Source organism: Mercenaria mercenaria, chromosome 1 (assembly GCF_021730395.1).
Source record: "Mercenaria mercenaria strain notata chromosome 1, MADL_Memer_1, whole genome shotgun sequence".
Taxonomy (NCBI): domain Eukaryota; kingdom Metazoa; phylum Mollusca; class Bivalvia; order Venerida; family Veneridae; genus Mercenaria; species Mercenaria mercenaria.
In genome coordinates this window covers 99,759,002-99,779,954 of record NC_069361.1, presented here as the reverse complement: position 1 = coordinate 99,779,954, position 20,953 = coordinate 99,759,002, and the positions used below count along the sequence as shown (strand labels likewise).

General features: G+C 34.0%; 1 protein-coding gene across 1 annotated transcript; it reads left to right on the top strand.

The window, feature by feature from the left end:
- The first annotated feature begins 916 nt into the window (after nt 1–916).
- On the top strand, nt 917–8,782 carry LOC123545362 (egl nine homolog 1-like). Its single transcript, XM_045331685.2, has 7 exons — nt 917–1,724; nt 2,136–2,255; nt 3,051–3,187; nt 3,880–3,950; nt 5,069–5,130; nt 5,525–5,596; nt 5,833–8,782. The coding sequence occupies exons 1-7, from the start codon at nt 972–974 to the stop codon at nt 5,953–5,955; spliced, it is 1,338 nt and encodes a 445-aa protein (XP_045187620.2). The 5' UTR covers nt 917–971; the 3' UTR covers nt 5,956–8,782.
- The last annotated feature ends 12,171 nt before the right edge of the window (nt 8,783–20,953 follow it).

Genomic DNA, 20,953 nt, shown 5'->3' with positions numbered 1-20,953 from the left:
CTAAACTCTAACATCGGCCATAACTATTCATTCAAAGTGCCATCGGGAGCATGTGTCATCCTATGGAGACAGCTCTTGTTTTAGTCTAGAAATGAGAAGATTCTAGCTCAGTAGTTGCATCGCATATGTTTGCAATGTAACAACAAAGGATGTCACCGTCGTCCATACCTTATACTGCTACGTGCAAAGACTCCATGATGGCTTCTACTGTTAGTGCTCTAATTAAGTAACCTCAAAAAATTAATAGAGTCCAGAAGTAAAATAAAAATGCATTTTTCTTCTGCTGGACAGTTTTGAAAAAGTGAGTCACGGCAGTTTTCCATTCAATATAATTATGTCCTGCAGTACGTAATCTTTAAAAGGATCTTTTTAGATATAACTGGAAATTAGAAGAAAAAATCTTACCTAAGTCAATATTTTGGGAAAATACTTAAAACTGTCATACGCATTTATCCAACTGTACTGACACAAGCTTTCAAACACGTAAAGTTTAATGACATATTATCTTCTCTTAATCATGTTTCGTGTTTTAATGAAATGTTACAGCATATTATATTTGAAAATTAACAACATCATTTCAGTCGGGTACTGAGCTATAACTTAACGCGGGAGAAATAAGAAATTTTACTAAAATATATCTAAAATGTGAATGAAACAAATGCATATTTTTTACAAGAATATAAAGACTGATATTAAAATATAATACTTTAATAACATTCTATAAATCTTGGAGAACTACATAATTATTATTATTATGTACATATATTTTTTTTTCAAGGTAAACGTTGTGATTTCATGACTATGCATGGTTAAATTTTGACAAAACTGTGAAGGAATGACTTTGTTTTATTTGCAATTTTAGATAGAAACATATGTTAAAGATTTTTGTCCACACTGATCTTCCATAGAGTATTAACACAAAGTACTCTTCAAAGGAGGTTTGAAACTGTCGAGTTGCGAATGTAAACAACATGGCGGACACAATCGATCACAATATTTCATGCAATATTTGTGGTGAAACTAATAACCTTAAAAGATGTGGGATTTGTAAATGTACCTATTATTGTTCACGAGAACACCAGTTAAAAGACTGGGCGTTACATAAACAAGTTTGTGAGACTTTCAAAACGCATTTACCGACGAATAATAAAGGACGTGTTTCAGGCGGTATGGTGGACGGAAAGAGTAATAAAGATGGACTCGTTAAGGAAGATTTCAATAAAGGTAATGTAAATGCAGATCGAAACTCGAATCAGCTTAAAGGTTTAGATAAGGAAAACGTACACATTAAGAACGGTGATAATTTAGAGGACGTGACCCCATTTGATAGACGTCCGTTTAGAAGTGACGCCTTTATAAGTATGCAGGCTCATGCAAATAAACAAGATGTTGCCAAAATTGCCGTTAATAATTTGAACGAAAAAGGGTACTGTGTAATAGATGGCTTGTTTACAAGAAATAAGATGAAAAAAGCATTAAAAGACATCAATAAATGCATGGAAGACAATAGGTTTAACAGTGGCAAACTTGGAGGAGGGAGAACTAGTGGTGAACACGAAAAACAAGAAGTGAATGCTGATATTAGAAGTGACAAGATCATGTGGCTGGAGGGTACAGAAGAAGATGTAAAAGGCATTACATCCATTGTGTCTAGAATGGATTCCATTTTATGGGAATTTAACAAATTTTTAGATAAAAAGTATTTCATAAATGGACGCACGAAAGTGAGTAATTCTTTGATCTTTTTGAGCAAATTTGTTCGAAAATTTCATTTTTTTACACAAAAACCTTTTATGTGACTATTTTTTAAAATCTTTCCAGTCATAGGTGAAATCATAGTATAGCTTTAATTAACGAAATGATTATTTAAACTTTTAGGAGAAAGGGTAGCTATAGCCTTATACATTGTAATAACAGACTATTGTCGCTATTATCATTTTTTGTTATTTTTATGCGGAAATGGAATATAGGCCTATATATGAGAAGTGTTTATGTATTTAATGATTTCATTTTTTAAAATCTAAATATAGTACTACATAGAAGTCTGATTACCGATGTTGACCCAATAATTTGCGAGTGTGCATTTTTGCATCTCAATTATTGAATCACTTGTTTATGTGTCTCTCTTTTTAAAGGCTATGGTCGCCTGTTACCCTGGTAACGGTTCTTATTATAGGCGTCACGTGGACAATCCACACGGTGACGGAAGAGTTGTCACATGTATTTTGTACCTCAACGAAGGTTGGAATGTACAGGTATCGTACATGTATCGATTGTGACTGCATGTCTGAAGTCGTTAGATATTTCCTATATTTCTTTTCATGAACACAGTTTTGAAAAAGATATATTATCTACTTCGATACTTTCGATGCATCTGCATATCCTTTAGATATATAAACTGCGCTTTTAGAATTTAACCTTCTAAAACAGTTTCATTCAATTAACTTGTAACAGAACGGCTACTGCGCTAAAGGTTGCGCAGTAACAACAGCCGGAAATACTCGTCAGATAAAGTTTTGCATGTAGATACAAATAATGTCTATGTTTGTTCAAGTTTGCATGTGTCATAATTTAATATAATCGATTATTCTTTATTCTTCATTCTTTTTAGACAATTACTTGTTCTCCATTTATTCTTTTGAATAAAACATTTCATTTCTGACTCATTCTGAAATTATATTTGTTAATCTTACACACATAATTTAAGAATATTGTCAAATAATTAATGACATGTTCTTACATAATATTAAGCAACAAAGAGTATTACGTTTAACATATGATAGACTGATAAAGAAATTTGAATTAGTATTTAAATTAAGGTTTTTTGCTGATAAATTGTGCTTATAGAGTATGTTATGGCATAGTTCGTTAATTGTTAGGAAACAGTGTATAGTATATCACTTATTGTAAGTAATTGCAGAGTATAACACCAACAGTTTTATAAATAAAGATAAATATTATGGATTTTACATTGCGACATAAATGGTGAATAGAATTTACTGTGTGTGAAAGACAGTTACTTAGAATCTTTGCATTTTGACCTATTACAGGAGGACGGTGGGCTACTCCGTATACTGCCGGAAGATTCAGATGATCATGTTGATATTGCACCAGTCGCTAACCGGTTGCTTTTCTTCTGGTGTGACCGAAGGAATCCGCATGAAGTTCAACCTGCATACAAAACAAGGTTAACATCTAATAATCAATATCAATTGTATGTACATGTATGTTAATATAAAGCCTAGAATTACAACATATATTTCCTAATTAAAGATTTTGTTTCAAAGAATCTTCTATGAATGAATGAATAACACTACGTGTACCAATCTAGGGCATTTATTTGGTAGGGGAAAATGTTGTTTTCTTCTTATGTTCCACAGTCGCTACTTACAATTTGATATAAACGTGATACCGTTACGTATCCTTGCCCTTTGTCATAGTTGTCTGTATGTTTTACTTTGTTTATATAGTTCTGAATATATATATGAGTTTCACATTTTTCACATGTGTACATACACTGCTGTATGGGGGTTGCGTTCTTGGAATACGGCGTTCCTGTGGGATACGTATCGTTGTTGTTTTGTTCTCATGAATCTACAAGAAAATAGAGTACTATTCTGTCTACATTTTTAATACCTTTCTTTCTCTGCAAGTATTTAATTTATGGCAAAATCTTTAAAATAAAAAACTTCTGTTTTTCTTTCCACATTTTGAGGAAATGCGGACGACGGCCATCATCATTGTTCAGCATTCAACATGATTAACATCTACAGAAAGTCAACGAGTCGTTGCAGATGCATGTTATATTAATTCGTCGTTTAGTTCTAATGCAATTTTAGTGTCTATATCACATGTATATACCTATAGTTTCTGACCTAGGTATGCAATAACGGTGTGGTACATGGATGAAGAAGAACGAAGAAGAGCAAAACTAGAATGTAAAGCCGGAGGTATGTATCTTTTACTTATTATTTCTACATTCTTGCATATATCAATCTATCATTATGTATACAATCAAACTAGAATGTAGCAACCATCCAAGGGAGTGACACAGCATGGCTGCATAAGACAGATTGCTGCTTAATGCAAGTTGAAATAAGAACACTGTATTTTCTTTTATTTATCATAATTATTTAGTGATTCATACAATTCGTTTGGTTAGAAGAAAAAAGTAGTGATATTAGTGTAACGGGACTATTGTAGTTGGAGTTCTACCTATATCCGAACAATACGATGTTATTACACCTGATGATTGTAATTGTATATTATGTGTATATTAAAATTATATCATACAATAAAACAGACGCAAATGACACTGTCTCTTTCGTGTAAAAACAATATACAAGCATACGAGATTAGATATGATAGACACTGTCGCTCTACACTCCTGCTCCACAAAAGTCAATGGTGTAGTGGTTAGCAGGCTGGATTTCAACGCCAGCGGTCTACAGTAGCTGATATCCCAACTAGTGTACAGTGCTTGTTGATTTAATTTAACTAGTACTGTTTCCGGCAGTATCAGCCTGTAGGTAAATATGACATCTGCTCGGCTGGTTCCATGCATTCCAGGTGAGGACTGACTGCCCATGCCTAACAAGAAACATTTACCTTTACACCACAAGATCATTTGTAGAGTGCTCTTGTGTTTGTATGATGATAACGTACATGTATAGTTGTCAAAATCGTAATTAACGATCCTGCCTACACACCACATTCCCCATTTTGAAATGCATTTATATATGATGTTTTGTACATGTAGTAAATATACCTGAACAGAGCATTTACCGATGCTAACATTAAATTAGCCGCACCATGAGAAAACCAACATAGTGCGTTTGCGACCAGCATAGATCCAGACCAGCCTGCGCGGATATCCATGCTGTTCGCTAATGGTTTCTATAATTGCAATAGGCTTTGAATGCGGACAGCATGGACCCTAACCAGACTGCGCGAATGTGCAGCCTGATCTGGATCCATGCTGGTCGCAAACGCACTATGCTGATTTTCTCATGGTGCGGCTCAAATTTATTTTTAATTTACTATTACGTTATTATGTTTATATATACAGAAATGACAAAAGTAAGGGGAGAGTATGTGTTGCAAGAGAGGCAGCAGAGACAAGAGGAGAGGGTATATACATATTTTTGTTGTTAATACATTCTGTACATTAAGTACTGCGTTATTATTTTGCATGTTGTCTACATGTGTGGGGGACTTTTTAAGGTAGAATGTAGTATATGAACAGCGAAATGATAACTGTATCACACTTTTCTTTATTATGTTTAACACCAATTTTGCAAACAGTTATAACAAGATAAATAACGCGCACCTGTGACTGCTAGTCCCTGTGTTTGAGCAACGGATATAATGAAAATTAAATGTAACTGAAAAACGTTAAGTCTACAAAAGTAACGTTATACTACAATTAAAACCTTTTTAGTATTAACCTAACCTTTGCGGAAAATTGAAAATGTAAAAATTATCAAACATGTTTTATTATAACTATGAAATAATGTATATTCAGGATAAATTAAATCAGAAAATTGAAGATGCCGCTACAGACGCCATTGCTTCCCTTTCTATGGACGAACTAAAGGTAACAACTCCATACATGTAATAGATAGACTACGGAAATGTTAACTTTCATATGTTTTACATTTAAGATTCACTAGTAGAATTTATTTGTTATTGTGTTCAAGAGGAATCACATTTAGGAATAAGCTGCCTACTTACTGAAAATAAAGTATATTTCAGTCACGAAAATGAAAGCAAATTCATAATACCTATATTTTTCATCAGTTACAAGTCTCAGTTATTAATTATTCTTTTCAGGCAATATCTGATTTAATTGCCGGGCAACCAAATTCTGAAGACACTCTTGCCAGTATGGGTATTGCACCAAATATTAGGACAAAGCTGATGCAGAAGCTACAAAACCTCAAAACGGAATCATAGCTTTTGGCGGACCAGCGTTTAGATGATTGCTGTTTGAAAGAATTTAGTACTTTAGCTCTAGACTGTTATACTTGTGCCATGAACTTTATTTGAAAATAGATCTATTTCAGCTCATATTTCTTCCGCATATTTCTTTGCATGCGGCTTTACTTTTATGTTTTGTCTCACTTATGTTACTTTACGGCTGCTAATCGCGCAATTACAGCACCACTGGTGCTCCGCTTCGATGGAATTGCGGCACTTCCGGTGAACGATATGCGAAAGGAAAATCAACAAATTTACGGTCAGTGGTTTCTTTTTCTTTACATGCTTTTAATTTGAAAACACTATATCATGAATTGGGCTTCGTAGTTGATCTGTATATAAACAAAGACTTATCCTGGAAAATATTGTCTTAATTAGTGGAAGAACGACCGAGGTACGATGCAAATTCTGCACGAGTAGTGACCCAAACTTTGTGCAAAGGAATCACAATGTTGTAGATAAATGTTATTTTCTTGAATATTTACCCATTCCAAAGGATGAAATAGCAAACATCCCCTCAGATATTACATAAGCTTACTTAAAATCGTATTTTCCTTACAAAGAAAGCACACATATGGATGAAATAAGTGAAAATAGAACTGGTGTTCCAATTGCGACACAGGAGACAAGGCTTGTGTGTACTCTTTGTCACAAGTACTACAGACAATTATTTTTCTTGATACGGGTGGCATCTGTAACGAGATCAAAATATTCAGACAATGAGTAATTAACTCAAATTAAAAAAAAAAAAAAAATAAAAAAACATTTCTCAGTAGAAGCAACGTATTTTGATCTCACATGAAATTAATAAAGATAACAGAAAACAAAAGCTATGACACTATTAAGTATTCAAAAACGTTTTGTTGCAAATTTTCTACCGTCTTGCAACACCTGTAAAGCTTATACGAATGACATCATTAATAACATCACAATCTTGATATTATGACAGATTTTTACTGTTTAAGTCGCCTTTTCCGTTACAAGGATATTTCTCATATAAGTCTTTTAAAGACCACATTAACCCATAAAGTACTCCTAAGATGTTAATAAGGTAAAAATAAAAGGACTTGTAATATTTTCATGATATCTTTATCAGTGTTCATGTGAGGACTGAACATATTAGACAAGATTTCTCAGATAATGAATCTGAAAGGATACATCTATTTCTACAGCAAATTTTAATCATTTTTGGGCAATAAAATCCCATTTTCAAATGCAATTATTTTCTCAGTGGATTGCGCTAAAACGCAACGCTTTTTGTGCCCCGCATGAGTGGTGGGGGTATATAGATTTGCTCTTATCCATGTATCCGTCCGTGCGTGCGTGCGTGCGTGCGTGCGTCCGTCCGTCCATCCGAAGTTCGTGACGCGCCTAGCTAAAAAAGTATTCGATATAAATTGATTAAACCTTGAATGAGTCTTTATAAGATATGAACTTGCGCACCTCCTATTTTTCGTCTGACTCCGCCCCCTATTTCCAGGGTTATGGCCCACGAAATAGTCAAAAATGCACATTTTCACATTGTGACACGCCTATCTCAAAAAGTATTTGATATAGATTCATGAAACCTTGCCTGAGTCTTAATCATGATATGAACTTGCGCACCCCCTATTTTTCACCTAGGTCCGCCCCCTATTTCCAGGGTTATGGCCCCTGAAATAGTCAAAAATGCACATTTTCACCTTGTGGCGCGGCTAACTCAAAAAGTATTACATACAAACTGATTAAACCTTGCATGAGTCTTTATCATGATATGAACTTGCACACCTTTAATTTTCTAACTTACATTTGGGATATTTTTTCTAAATTTACACATTTTATAAGTTTACAAAGGAATAAAAGGCATTTCACCAATGAAATCTACATTTTGAAGATATCATTCAAAATTTTGAAACTTCCATTCATGGAGACTTTTGAATAAGATATACGATGATGCTGATTTCACACCTTGAGCGGCCTTCTGCGCATGTCCCGTCGAAGCGCATGGCAAAATACGCAAATTTTATAGTATGTGTAATATACTGACTAAAGGTTAGGGTTAGGATTACCATGGTTACAAAATATATACATATGATAAAGATACTTGTCATTCAAGTCGCTTGAATTCGGTATATTCCGGAGTCTGTAATTTATCACAGGCACTCCAGAGTCTGAAATAAGTCTATGGAAACCATTAAGTGGGGAAAAATGTATGTTATGTAAAGCGCCTTTGAACACGTGCATGAATAGGGCGCAATATAAATCTGGTATAATAGTGAACATTTGTTTCGGAATCTAGTACACTTTAATCGAGTTTTACGATTTAATAGCATTCTTTACAATTTATAGAATTCGGGTGGCAGCAACGTAATTCAGACGCGGTAACAACATATTAATAGTCATACACCTTCTTTTACGTTGGTTTGAGCAAAACCTATGACGTGATTAACAATATAAAACATAGAAACATTATTACTGCAAACGAATATTATTTCACAATAAATATATGCGCAATTCTATCTCCTGTGTCGCAATTGGAGAAACAGTTCTATTTGACTTTTTCATCCATATGTATGCTCTCTTTGTAAGGAAAAGACGATTTTAAGTAAGCCGCCTTTGTAATATCTGAGGGGAATTTTGCTATTTCATCCTTTGAAATGTGAAAACTTATCTACAGCATTGTGATTCCTTTGAGTAACGTTTGGGTCACTACGCGTGCAGAAATTTCATCGTACCTCTAATTAAGACGAAATTTCTAGGATAAGTCTTTGTTTATATACAGGTCGAACTACGAAGCCCGATTTTTGATATAGTGTTTCATATTAAAAACATTATAAAGAAAAAGAAACCACTGACCGTAAATTTGTTGAGATTCCCTTCGCAAGTCGTTCACCGGAAGTGCAGCAATTCTATCGAAGCGGAGCACCAGTGGTGCTGGAATTGCGCGATTAGCAGCCGTGTAGTTTGAATTATATTTAATAATTATTTCTTATTTTTTGCTTAGTGACACAAAATATTTATCAGTAATGTTCTGGAATGTTTGTAAATTCGATACAAAAGTTACTTAAGATAAATTGTATTTTGCAGTTATTGGAAAGTAAAGCTTTACGACCAAATGGATTCGTACTATTTTCATGTAAAATACATGTATCTCACATGGCTGTGTGGCATTTGTAAACAACACACACGATATATCAAGCGTTTTGGGGATCTAAGGTAATTCACAGGAAACAAAATACGATTAGTGCGTCTGTCTCAATGATTTTCTTCACATGTAAATATTGCAAAAGTCTTTGCTACCGTCATAATGAGTTAAGACAATCTTAAGTCACGACGCACGTCCTCCACCAATAGCTTGTGAGATTGTGTAATCTATAGTTATGACATCCGCCTCTGATGACAAAATAGTTTACTGAACAAATAATGTATTAAATATAGGTACATTTTGACTGTAAATATTGTTTTGGCATTCCTTATTGAGGTTTACTCTTGTTTTCCACCTTCCACTAACACACGCCCACTTTGATAACGTCAGTTTGTATATTTCATTTCATTTCATTTAAAACATAAGGGTAATGTTAAATTGTTAATACTTTGCCCATTAGAAAACAGATCTTATGGAAAATGCTTCGACCTATATTTCACAGACAGTTAAATTGTAACATTTCCTCAAAGCTATTTTAGTTGCGTGATGATACATTGTTATCGGAGAAATGCACTTTACACCAAAAAAGCTTTCTAAAACTACAGCAACCTAATTAAAGTATGCTGCCACAAGAGACTTTGGTAAATGATCTTGTATTATGTAACTACATGTGTATGTACTACACCAGATTTAAAGTACCAAATACACAGAACTCATAGTTAAACTGGAGAAGCGGGTATCGAATTTACAACACCTTGTTTCGTAGTCACCAATGGCCCAGTGCTTGCGCTCCAATAAATCATAACTTTCTACACTTGTTTCTAGATATAAAGGTATGATATCATCCCTTTGTTGTGATCAATAATCTATAATTATCGTCTATTGGCAAACTGGACGACACCTCATGGCTCGGCTTTTAGAGTTCAAAGTATGTAGGAATATAAGAAAAGAGGTTCCAGGCTAGTGTCATTTTGGAGATTAATTATGATATAATCTACATTGATTCATTTCAGAAGTAGATTTGTTGAACTTCAAAACCGTTGCTGTAGCGATATATCCTTGAACCAGAAATTGTTTTAGTTAAACATATAAGAGAACTGACTCAGCAGAGCTTACAGTCCAGTGACTTGGTTCTTTAACTGTATAATACATGTACTTGAAAATACATATGCTCAAATGAATTTCGGTTTAGTAAAAGATACAATGCATGTATATCTGAGCAGTACATAAACAGTAATACATGTATTAAAACACATCTTGTATCTATTTTCTCGAAAATAATCACAATTTTTTTGTCTGTATCTATTTCGTATTTTGGTTGTTTTGTAAATTGACTATTACATATTGTTGTAAATCTTTCGTAGGCGTTCATTTGAAATTTTTGAAATATGTGAGCTTTTGTTACCACCCTTTTGTCGACTTGCGTTTGCATGTAAGCTGTACCAGGCCGAATGCTTTCAAACTTCATATATATCTTCAGTATCATGAGATAGTTATGTAACTGGAACTTTTACTTTGTTTAAATTATACCCTTTTTTAACTTAAAAATTTTGTAGTTTAATTTGCAAGTAATCATTTTTCTGAGAATACTTGATCAAAAATGTTTCCAAATTGTGCAGACATCTGTGACATCATGCGATAACCTCAGATGACAGGTATGATAACGCTGGCTGTCATGTTTGCAAACTTATGCCCATTTTCTCTTTATTAAAGTTTCGTATGTAAGCATGTTTCTTAGAAAATATTAAATTTAATAAAGGATATCGACATGCACAGAAAGTATGGTAACGGTGATCACCGCACGCAAGTTACATTATTTCCACCAGAAATTGGTATTTTGCCACTATGATATAGCAAGACTTAGCACGGCGCAGCGAACGTTAACCAGCGAGGATGCCACTACAGTTCTCACAGACACAACTTCCTCTCATTATAATATATGATGTGTGTTATTTCGATGTCAATTTGGTATTTTTTTGTAAACATAGTGAAATAGGACATCCGTGTTTGTCAATCAATTGACTTACCTATAATCGAACCTTTAGCAAGATCCCAAGGTCTGCTCTAGAAATTTAGCTTGCATTCCTTCATTCATTCGGATTCAAGGTAAAGAAAGATAGAGACAGTCTTGTCAGTCGTTGCAAAATTAAGCCGGAGGTCACAAAAGGACAAAGCCAAAGACTATGCAACCGAATTGAAGAAACGTGCATCAGTTTTTAGATACCATGTTTCATGAAATAATACAAGGAGCCACCACGCATCGATAAAACCACGTGCTAAACCATTTCCAGACCAAATGTACTGGAACATTTCAAAGGAAAAAGTACACCAGGCCCCGTGTTCACAAAACATTTTTCAGTCTCAGCTAAGTTTGAGTTGGAAATTTTAATATCAGTTTTACTAAAACGTCATGGTTAAATTCCAAATGAGACTGACCATCAGTACTAAATAGTCACTTGAAAATAGTTATTAACTTCAAACCTAATTTTAAACATGCTGTTTAGATATAAATGACAGATAAAGTTTCGGTATCAAACTCAGCTGAGACTGAAAATGTTTTGTGAACACGGGGCCAGAAGACCTAAATTTATTTTGGTAACTATTCTGTTTCGACTTTGCAGACTTTTCAGACCTGATTATTTTGGCGTAAGTTAATATTTTTCAACAGTAAAGTAAGTTTATTAGGTAATTAATTATAAAGATTTATAAACTTTTATATTGGTGACTTACTTGATTTTCACTAAAGATGTTTTGCTGATACCATCTTGGTATATGTTATTCAGTAGCCTTATATTACAATGTCTCAATTCTTGTTAAGGGTAAAATAAATTAATCTACAGTTTTAAATTTATTTGATATTGGTGTTGAGTAGTATCGAGGTATATCTTGGTAAGATTAATAAGCTAACTGGAATAAAAAAGCATCAGCGACTCGACCAACTAAGCTGAACCGAGTTTGAGCACCAAGCTAGGCCAATTTTCTGGTGTTGATAAGTGAGCCACAGCCAGGCCTGAAATTATCAGAGCTTTGTAGGACCACATTCGTAACAGATCGCATTTGTAAAATGTGTTACAAATGCGATCGCATATGTAACAGGTGTTACAAATGAGATCGCATATGTAACAGAAATCAAGCACATTTGTAACAATTTTTGAGACAAATGTGATCGATGCCGATTTTTGATGTGACATCTGATCACATTTGTCACATGTCATTTTCAATCGGAAAAATGAACAAAAAAGTGCATTTTTACATCTGAAACACATTTGTAACATGTTTTAGCTCACTTGTACGAAGTGACAAAGTAAGATATTGTGACCATCCTTTGTACGTCGTCCGTCGTCCGACCGTCCGTCCGTTTACATTTTTCTTGTGAATACGATAAAAAAAAAAACATTTATTATTTAATTTTGACAAAACTTTCACAGAACTTGTATATATCTATGATATCTCGGTTCCTTTCAAAAACCAACCATATTACCTTATTCGTCTTGGAGTTATGGCCCCAAAGATGGCAATAATTACTGATTTTAGCCTTGTGAACGCGATAGAGACCACATTTTTTTGTTTATTTTGACTAAACTTGCACACAACTCATATATCTATAAGATTTCGATTCCTTTCAAAAATAACCGTATTACACCATTTGACTTGGAGTAACGGCCCCTCAATTGGCAAAACATGCTGATTTTATCCTTGTCAACACAATGGAGACTACACTTATTATTTGAATTTTATTGATTTTATAAAGGATCACTCCATTTAAAAACAGCCATATCGCGCCATCTGTCTCGGAGTTATGGCTAAAATGGCAAAATTTGCTTATTTTAGTCTTGTGAACACAATAGAGGCCATAATTCATATTTCATTTTGACCAAACTTGTATAGAAGTTATATATCTATAACATCTCGGTTTCTTGCGAAACCAAGCTGTATAGCACCATTTGACCTGGAGTTATGGCCCCTAAAATGACAAAATTTGCTGACTTTAGCATTGTGAACATGACATAGATCATATTTATTATTTGATTTTGACCAAACTTGCATTGCAATTACATATCATTAACATCTTGCTTTTTTTTCCTCGAAGAGTAGCCACATCACGCTATTTGTGTTAGAGTTATGGCCCCTGAAATGGCAAAAAATCACAGATTTAATAACATGTAAAGTATAGTATTACTCATATGAGCGATAGTGGGTCATGACGACCCTCTTGTTGATTATAGGGATATTTCCGGTCAGGTTAATATCTTGGTACTGGTTTGTTATCTGGCAATTAAACTTGGCAAGAATACCGTTATCATCACTGGTCTGTTCATAGTAGCATGGTACTATAATATACATGTTACTATCGGTTTTGGTTTGTAAGATTTCATTTTTACTGAATGCATGAAGATATGAATATGTATGATTAAAGGAGAAGATGCACACCACATGCAATCCCTGTTCAACTTTTATAATCGGCAAATCGCTAGTTGTATCGCTTCAACAACAAATAAAATGCACTAAAATCAAGATCAATGCAGTCTCAACTAACATAGGAATTCTTGTTTCCGTAGAACACAGGGTATATACACATTTATGTATACTTTAAAATAGTGAGTAGCTTGACTATTCGAAGACTGCTCATGGCTATTGTTCTGATCCTGATGTCTACGGCGTTCGCGGGTCCGCTGCAAGATAGGTTTTTCGTTTTCGATTTGTTTATCTTTGTCAATTCGCATTGCTTTAAACATAAAAAAAAATCGAAAAAACTTATACTGACTACAATGGATACATCAAATGAAAAATGTCCCATTTAAAACCATGACGTGAACTTTATTTAATAATATTCAATAAGAGAGTTTTCATGCCATGCCTGGTGTCTTCATCCGTATGGAAACATTCTTATTTTGTATCTCTATAGGAGCGGCACAAGTAACTCCATCTCGCGTGGCGCAGTGGATAGTTTTTGCAGATTACCAAACCGGCGGAGCGGGTTGAATTCCTAGTCAGGGCCGGAATTTCCAGGGATGTCTCTCATTCACCCAGTTAAGACTTTAAGTATATCGGTGCGTTTTACCAAACCCGTAAACGAACGTATGAGTGTAAACTCGTATATGAACCAGGGTATATTTTCAATTGAAATTAATGGGAAGAACCATCGACTAGAGTATCGAGGGACGCACGTCGGGACAGGGTGAAAACTACTCGTATCTGTTGGGATTTTCTTCTATCGGTGCTGTTTAGCTGGGAAGTTGTCTGTTACTAACATAAAGATACTGTTATACTGGTTTTAATATTATTGACATTTTTATCATCATTATCATCATCATCATCATCATCATAATCATCATCATCATCTTGGACTGGTCCGTTGTAGAATCAATGGAAAAATTAACTTCCCTTAACTGTAGGCCTATTACCTGAATACTGTTGAAAACAGGCGCTGTGAATCCAACAAACAAACTTAATATTCATCAAAACCATTCTACAGGGTGCCGAACTTTGATACATTTGCAGTAATAGGTGTTATATGATCACTACAGATTGTCATTAATGGTGGTTATTTGTACCAAAGTATTTGGAAATCTGACTAAAGCAATTATGATCCGGACACAAACGTGTATATTACAACAAAATAACAAAACACATCTAAGTTCAAAGCTGTGACCTTGATCTTGAATATAGCAACATGGATCATGATCGCAACAAACCTTCTATCCATGCTGATCATTTGTACCAAATAATTTGAAAATCTGACTATGCATGGGCAAGTTATACCAAGAACATGAAGCTATATATAACTGCACGAACGCACAAACTCCGCTATTTCACGGCGGGATTATAATAAAAGAAGGCATATTACCTTAAAAGCGGGCTCATTGGGGTGAAGGTAATTAAAAACTAAGGTATATTTTCTTTGAATCTCATATACATTAGTTCGCAGCATGCACAAGGTCGAGCCCTCCTAGACTTAAGGCTAACGACTCCGTCCATGACAAGTTGTTTATAATTTGTCCCTGGACATAGCAACTTCCTGTTTTACACCCAACTTGAAACAGCTCTGGATAACGAAAATAGCTACAAATGTATGTCCTCACCGGGTTCGAACCAGTGACCTGAACATGTGGATCTTCATTGCAGCTAGTCGAGGTAACAGTATAAGTAACTGAAGTTGTAATCATATTATAGTGGTAGTGGCAGTGGATGCAGAAATGATAATAAAAATTGAGCCACGTCACAGGAAAATTGGCATTCGGATATTTTCGTGAATTTCCGGAAAGTCTGTATTTAGGCTGACCTGTGCATTTATGCATCTGTATTAGGGTCAGAAAATTTCATATTCGGGTAGAATAGGCCTTCTTTGAAATAACAGCGAACGGTGTGAGCCATGATCAGACTGCGCGGATGTGCAGACTGATCTGGGTCAACACTGGTTGCAAGGCCTCGAAGATTCCCAAAGATTCCTGAAGGCCCATTTTCTCATGATGGGGCTCAAATAATTTTATGACCTCATTTACGTCGACGACGACGACGACGACGCTAACTTGTGATAGTGCTTATGGCAGTCATTTAATGATGTTGCGATAAATACTCACTGATTGAACATTTACAGTATAAAACTCAACATGATACATATGTGCTTCTCATGTCAACCCCCATGTTGGACAAACACATTCGTAACACATTTTACCTGTTACGAATGCGATCGCATACGTACGAAATCTGTTACAAATGCGATCTTTTACGAATGTGGTCCTACAGAGCTAGTTAGAGCGTAACCATATTATTTCTAAATATGAGTAGATTGGATAAGAAAAGTACTTGATTATGAACATGGTTAAGTATGGCGCTTTTTCATACACCAAGGACCATAAGTGCAGGTTAAATATTTTGATATTTGGTCCATTAATTTACAATTGTTTCAAGCTATATACCAGCTTACATTGTATCGGCCTGGACTGTATGCTGGGGAGGTAAATAACGGTTATAAAGTGGTGAAACGGAGAACAAGGCGGATATACACTTTAAACATATTTCATGTTTTGTGATAACAAGATGAAAACTACAAAACCACCATCTATTTCTTAAATGTGTAAAATATTTAGAGCAATGATTCCAAGTGATAAATCACCTTAAGGGGACGCATACTTTGAAATTAGAAAAAAGTGGGTGGGGTATTATAAAATTTACCTGCAAAAAAGTACAAGGTTTTGGTAAATGAAATGAATACTGTTTCAACTGTTATAAGTACACAAAGGATTGCTCACTAAAACAAAAATGAGAAAAACTAAAACAAGAAAGTTATTGTTGAATTACATAAGACTTCTTGTGTACATTCAAAGTCAACAATTAAGACTTTTTGGTGCAAAAATAATAGTGCTTCACTTTGTCCAAACATTTATCAATGTCCTACATATTCTAATTTAAAGAAAGAATGTGAAATAAGTTCACTGTCTTGCTTTTCATTTCGCATATGTGAGCTAAAACACATTATTTAGTTTGTTTACAAAGTAGTGCATAAGAAAAGATACGGTGGTCAAGGAATGCCACATTACAAAACTAAAAGAGTATATTCCCCTTAATACATTAAACATTTATCGTTACAGAAGTCTAGTGGCTTACAATAAAGGCCTAGAAATGTTGCCATTATTAATTTTTAACTTGGTATTCATGAACTACAATGCACTTAAATATCAAAACACATTCAACAAACTTTTGAATTGTATTGTCTTAAAAATCCCAAAAATAAGGTATGAAATTTGGTTGAGAGGTCCAATCAATGTGTATATGTGCAAAAGCAACATTCTAATCTTGTTCACAAAAGTTACTAATAGACAGCAGGAATGTCAATGATCAAAACTGGACGAATATACAGTTATCCTCACTTTAATGTCATTTATAATTTGTCCTTGAATTCTCCACCATACTTTTCATAATTCTGTTTGCACGAGTTGCACGAGAATGCTGTCATTCACGTAAAAAAACGGGGTCAAATAAGTTGTAAATGCAATATCATCTAAACGTAATTAATGGATTATGCAGTTCAAGATAAACTTCATATCATAACGTAACGAACATGTATAATGTTGTAACAACAACTTTACTTACACTGATTTAAGTAGCAGTCGGTTTATAAGTGACTTTATTGATTCATTTTGTGTTTTGTTATTGTTGTCAAAAAGTATAACGGAAGTGCCTCACAACTGAAGCGGAAACCAGTTTGATGCGCAAAGTAGTCCACTGTGAGTAATATTATTTGACAAATGTCCACAGAAATTAATAATTTTCTAATATTAAAGACGAATATCTGAATAGGATTCATTATTTGATAAGAAATTATAATCATCGACATGTTTTTTTAAAAATCGTACACGTGATGACACCTAAGTTGTCTCCCGTTGTTTATTAGAGTTACCTTTCGTCCGACGCAGTAATACATTTGCAGTGAATCGCCGAGAAGTCGTGGGAAAATTAAAAACCATGTACACAAACTAAAATTAACCACATTTTCAAGATGAATTTCAAGTGATCGACATTATGCATTTAACCCGCCTGACCTGTGTAGCATCTTAGATATCTGTTCTAAGGTATTCATTGTGTAGAATGTCATGTTATGCCCTTGCAATGCTAATCCCACTCTGATTTTTTTGTTTACATTTTTTATCAATGACAAATATGGCGTCCATCCCGAGATGAACAGACGTGGCGTTAAATTTTTACATGTTTAAGCAAACCTGGTGTGTTAGAAAGAAAATTTCATCCCTTCAACATTATTTGGAACACTGTTATTGTAAAAAACCTGTTTTTTCCTTATACAAAAGCTTAATATTTTGTGTTGAATGTACTTTCACAAAGACCTCTGTTTTCCTATTACATTCATAGTACCACATCCTTATCTACAAAATACTGAATATTACAGGTGTCCATCAGTATTATATCAGTTTAGGAATATGTTTTTTATTTTCCCACCAACAATTTCTTGAATATGCACCCCTTCCGCATTGCTATATGAACTGTGAATGTAGCAATATGCGTCCCCTTAATACACTATCCGGGAAATAAGCGTTATAATATATTCAAAGCTAAGTACCCATTAAGCATTTTGTAAGTCTGAAAAATTAAAATAAATGCCAAAAGCAGTAAGAAAATCATCCGCCATGTGATTGTTTCCAATATATGAACCTTTTTGTTAGATAATGTATGGCAACTATAAATGGCTTCCTGTGTCATTATAAAAACAGGATTTACTCTTCTATAATACAACTGTACTATTGTCAGTTGCGTAATGATCTTCTATCAACCGGCGTTTGCAATAAACCCACAACAAATATCAATGCCTTTTCTTAGTATGCATTTAAATTAACTAGATAATGGGAGGACTATCTAACAGAAGTAATTGGAATCATTGTCTGATACACGACATCCCGTCATCAATCTAGATTTTTAACTACGCTTGTTTCCTACACATGATATTTTCTCTGATGGTAGCTGCAGTGATATTGTCAGTTGTGTAAGCACGTGCATGTAAATAGATATTATTTCATTCTTATCGAAAAAAAAACATGAATTATTAATTAGTGGAAAATCGGATAAGTCGTAGACAGAAGAAAAACTTTTCAGAGTTTTGCAAAAAATGTCAGAAAAACGTTTTGGACTGTGTAAAAAGAGTTTATCAGACGTTTATCATACTAAAAACTGTGTCTGAGTCTTAAAGGCTGCTCTATTTTTCCAACTGTTAACGGATCAGAGTTGCAAGCAAATGTTTTTTTTTTCTAATTTTTTCTCTAATTGCCCGATGGTATATCAGCTGTGATATTGTAAGCATAGTAGTAGAAATAAAATGAATTTATTTTACACGTGATATTTAAGGTCACAGCAGTTCATCTAAATTTCATTATGAATTAATTTATTGGACTATCAAAATTTTGGTAATATGTCTAAATATTTTAGTTAAATTTGTTGACATTTGGTTGTTGTTGACTCCTTTTACTGTAGAGTGATTAACATCAAAAAGTAGAGTCTTAAGAACAGACAAGAAAACAGTGGCCTGTTCAGCCACAATCCAGCCTTTATATATGAAATTACTAAACCCAAATTCAACCATTATACAAGTTCTTCACGTTACTTGTTTCAATGATTTTCTCATTGATATAGGAAATAAGCTATTTTTTTTTTAAATTGTAGTTAATCTCCTTTGAAATAAATGAATTTAAAAACTCTATTGAAGAATCTCTTACGTAAGTGTCTGATATTAACATATTAAGTCGTGTTATATTACAAAAGAAGGCTTGACATACAAGTCATACACCGAATTGACAGTGCTTATACACTCAGTAGCAAAAAAATAGTAATGATTGCTTATTATTGGCAACTTTAAATAATTCACGAAAACTAGAATCATGATTTGAGCATTACTTTATGGATTTTACCACTGATAAAGTAACTACTGCTTTCATTCTTTTATTTGTCAAATATGTATGCTAGTAGTCAGTTTGAGGTCACCAGAGGTGCCCATGATTAAAACCACTAGATAGACATATCCAATAACTTATTTATGGAGCTTCATAAATTGAAAAGGTCACAATATTAGATAAACGTAGGATGTATTTTACATGCTGTCTTACCGAGTACTCAGTTACTTTATTGCTTTAAAAATTGAAACTATAAGACAGAAGCCGTTTAGTGTTGGTCAAATAACTACAGTGAAGTTTCCATACATTCCTATATGGTTACAGAGGACACCGACGCCGATACGGACAAAAGGGGCGAGTGAGTGCAGTAGCTGAGACTATCCTTTGAAAAGTCGAGTTAAAAACTAAGTTCTAAAATGATTCGCTTATTAAAATACTATAAATGAAATATATTTATTTTGTACGTATTACAAAATACGGTCATATGTTTAATTTACATCGCCCAGGTATGTTGTATACTAAAGTCCGCACACGATGACGGCAAATTATCAAGCCGCTGCCACGATCACCCTTGCTAAGATTTGATAGTAAAACTCGCCTATGTACCAGTATTCTTACTTTCCAATAATATAGGTGCTTTGAATATTTGATTACCGTGCAAAGTGCTTTTGAATATTTAATACATGGTCCTTATTATTGACCTTATTTCTTTTTTTTTTGCTAATATGCTGTGGGTGTAGTTACTGGTATAGGTTATTCCCATGTCTGATATGCATTGAAATTTGTCTAGTACATTAAACCTCTATTTTACACCTTGTCTATCTTATTCATTAAGTGCACTACGACAATGCTAATTTTATTAATCATGATTTTGTAAAATGATTCATACTCTATCGTACTTCGGGAAAGAATAGGGCCTAAAAAATTCTTTGTTTCCGGTAACATGCTCAAAAATATTAGGGTAGGTAGGTCGGAAAAATGTTTTTTTGGATTTTTTTTATCAAGTGAGACTTTTCGGAAATTATTTTTATGTCAAAAAATGAATACAAGTAAGGGGGTTATGCCTTTAAAGCATCAGTAAGTTGATTTCTAACATCACTGACCATGTTTAAAGCATAAAAAGTAAGGTTTTTGTTAAAAAGTTGAAAAAAATATTCCCCAAGGCCATAAAAACATTTAGGGTCGGGCCAAAAATTTAGGGTAGGTCGGGATACCGGAAACAAACAATTTTTTACGCCTAGTTATTTGAACCGCTTAATCCAGAATACAAGATGTTGCAGGTTGATATAAGTTTATTCGTATTGTGAGAAATTTAAAAGGGAATTTTCTTTGATAACAAAAGTGTTCTTTAACATAGTGGTATATGAAATACTCATAATCTAGATACAAGCTTTATACCTTGGGAACAGTAGGTGAATGTAGTATGCTAGAATATAGATTCAAAGGGACCATA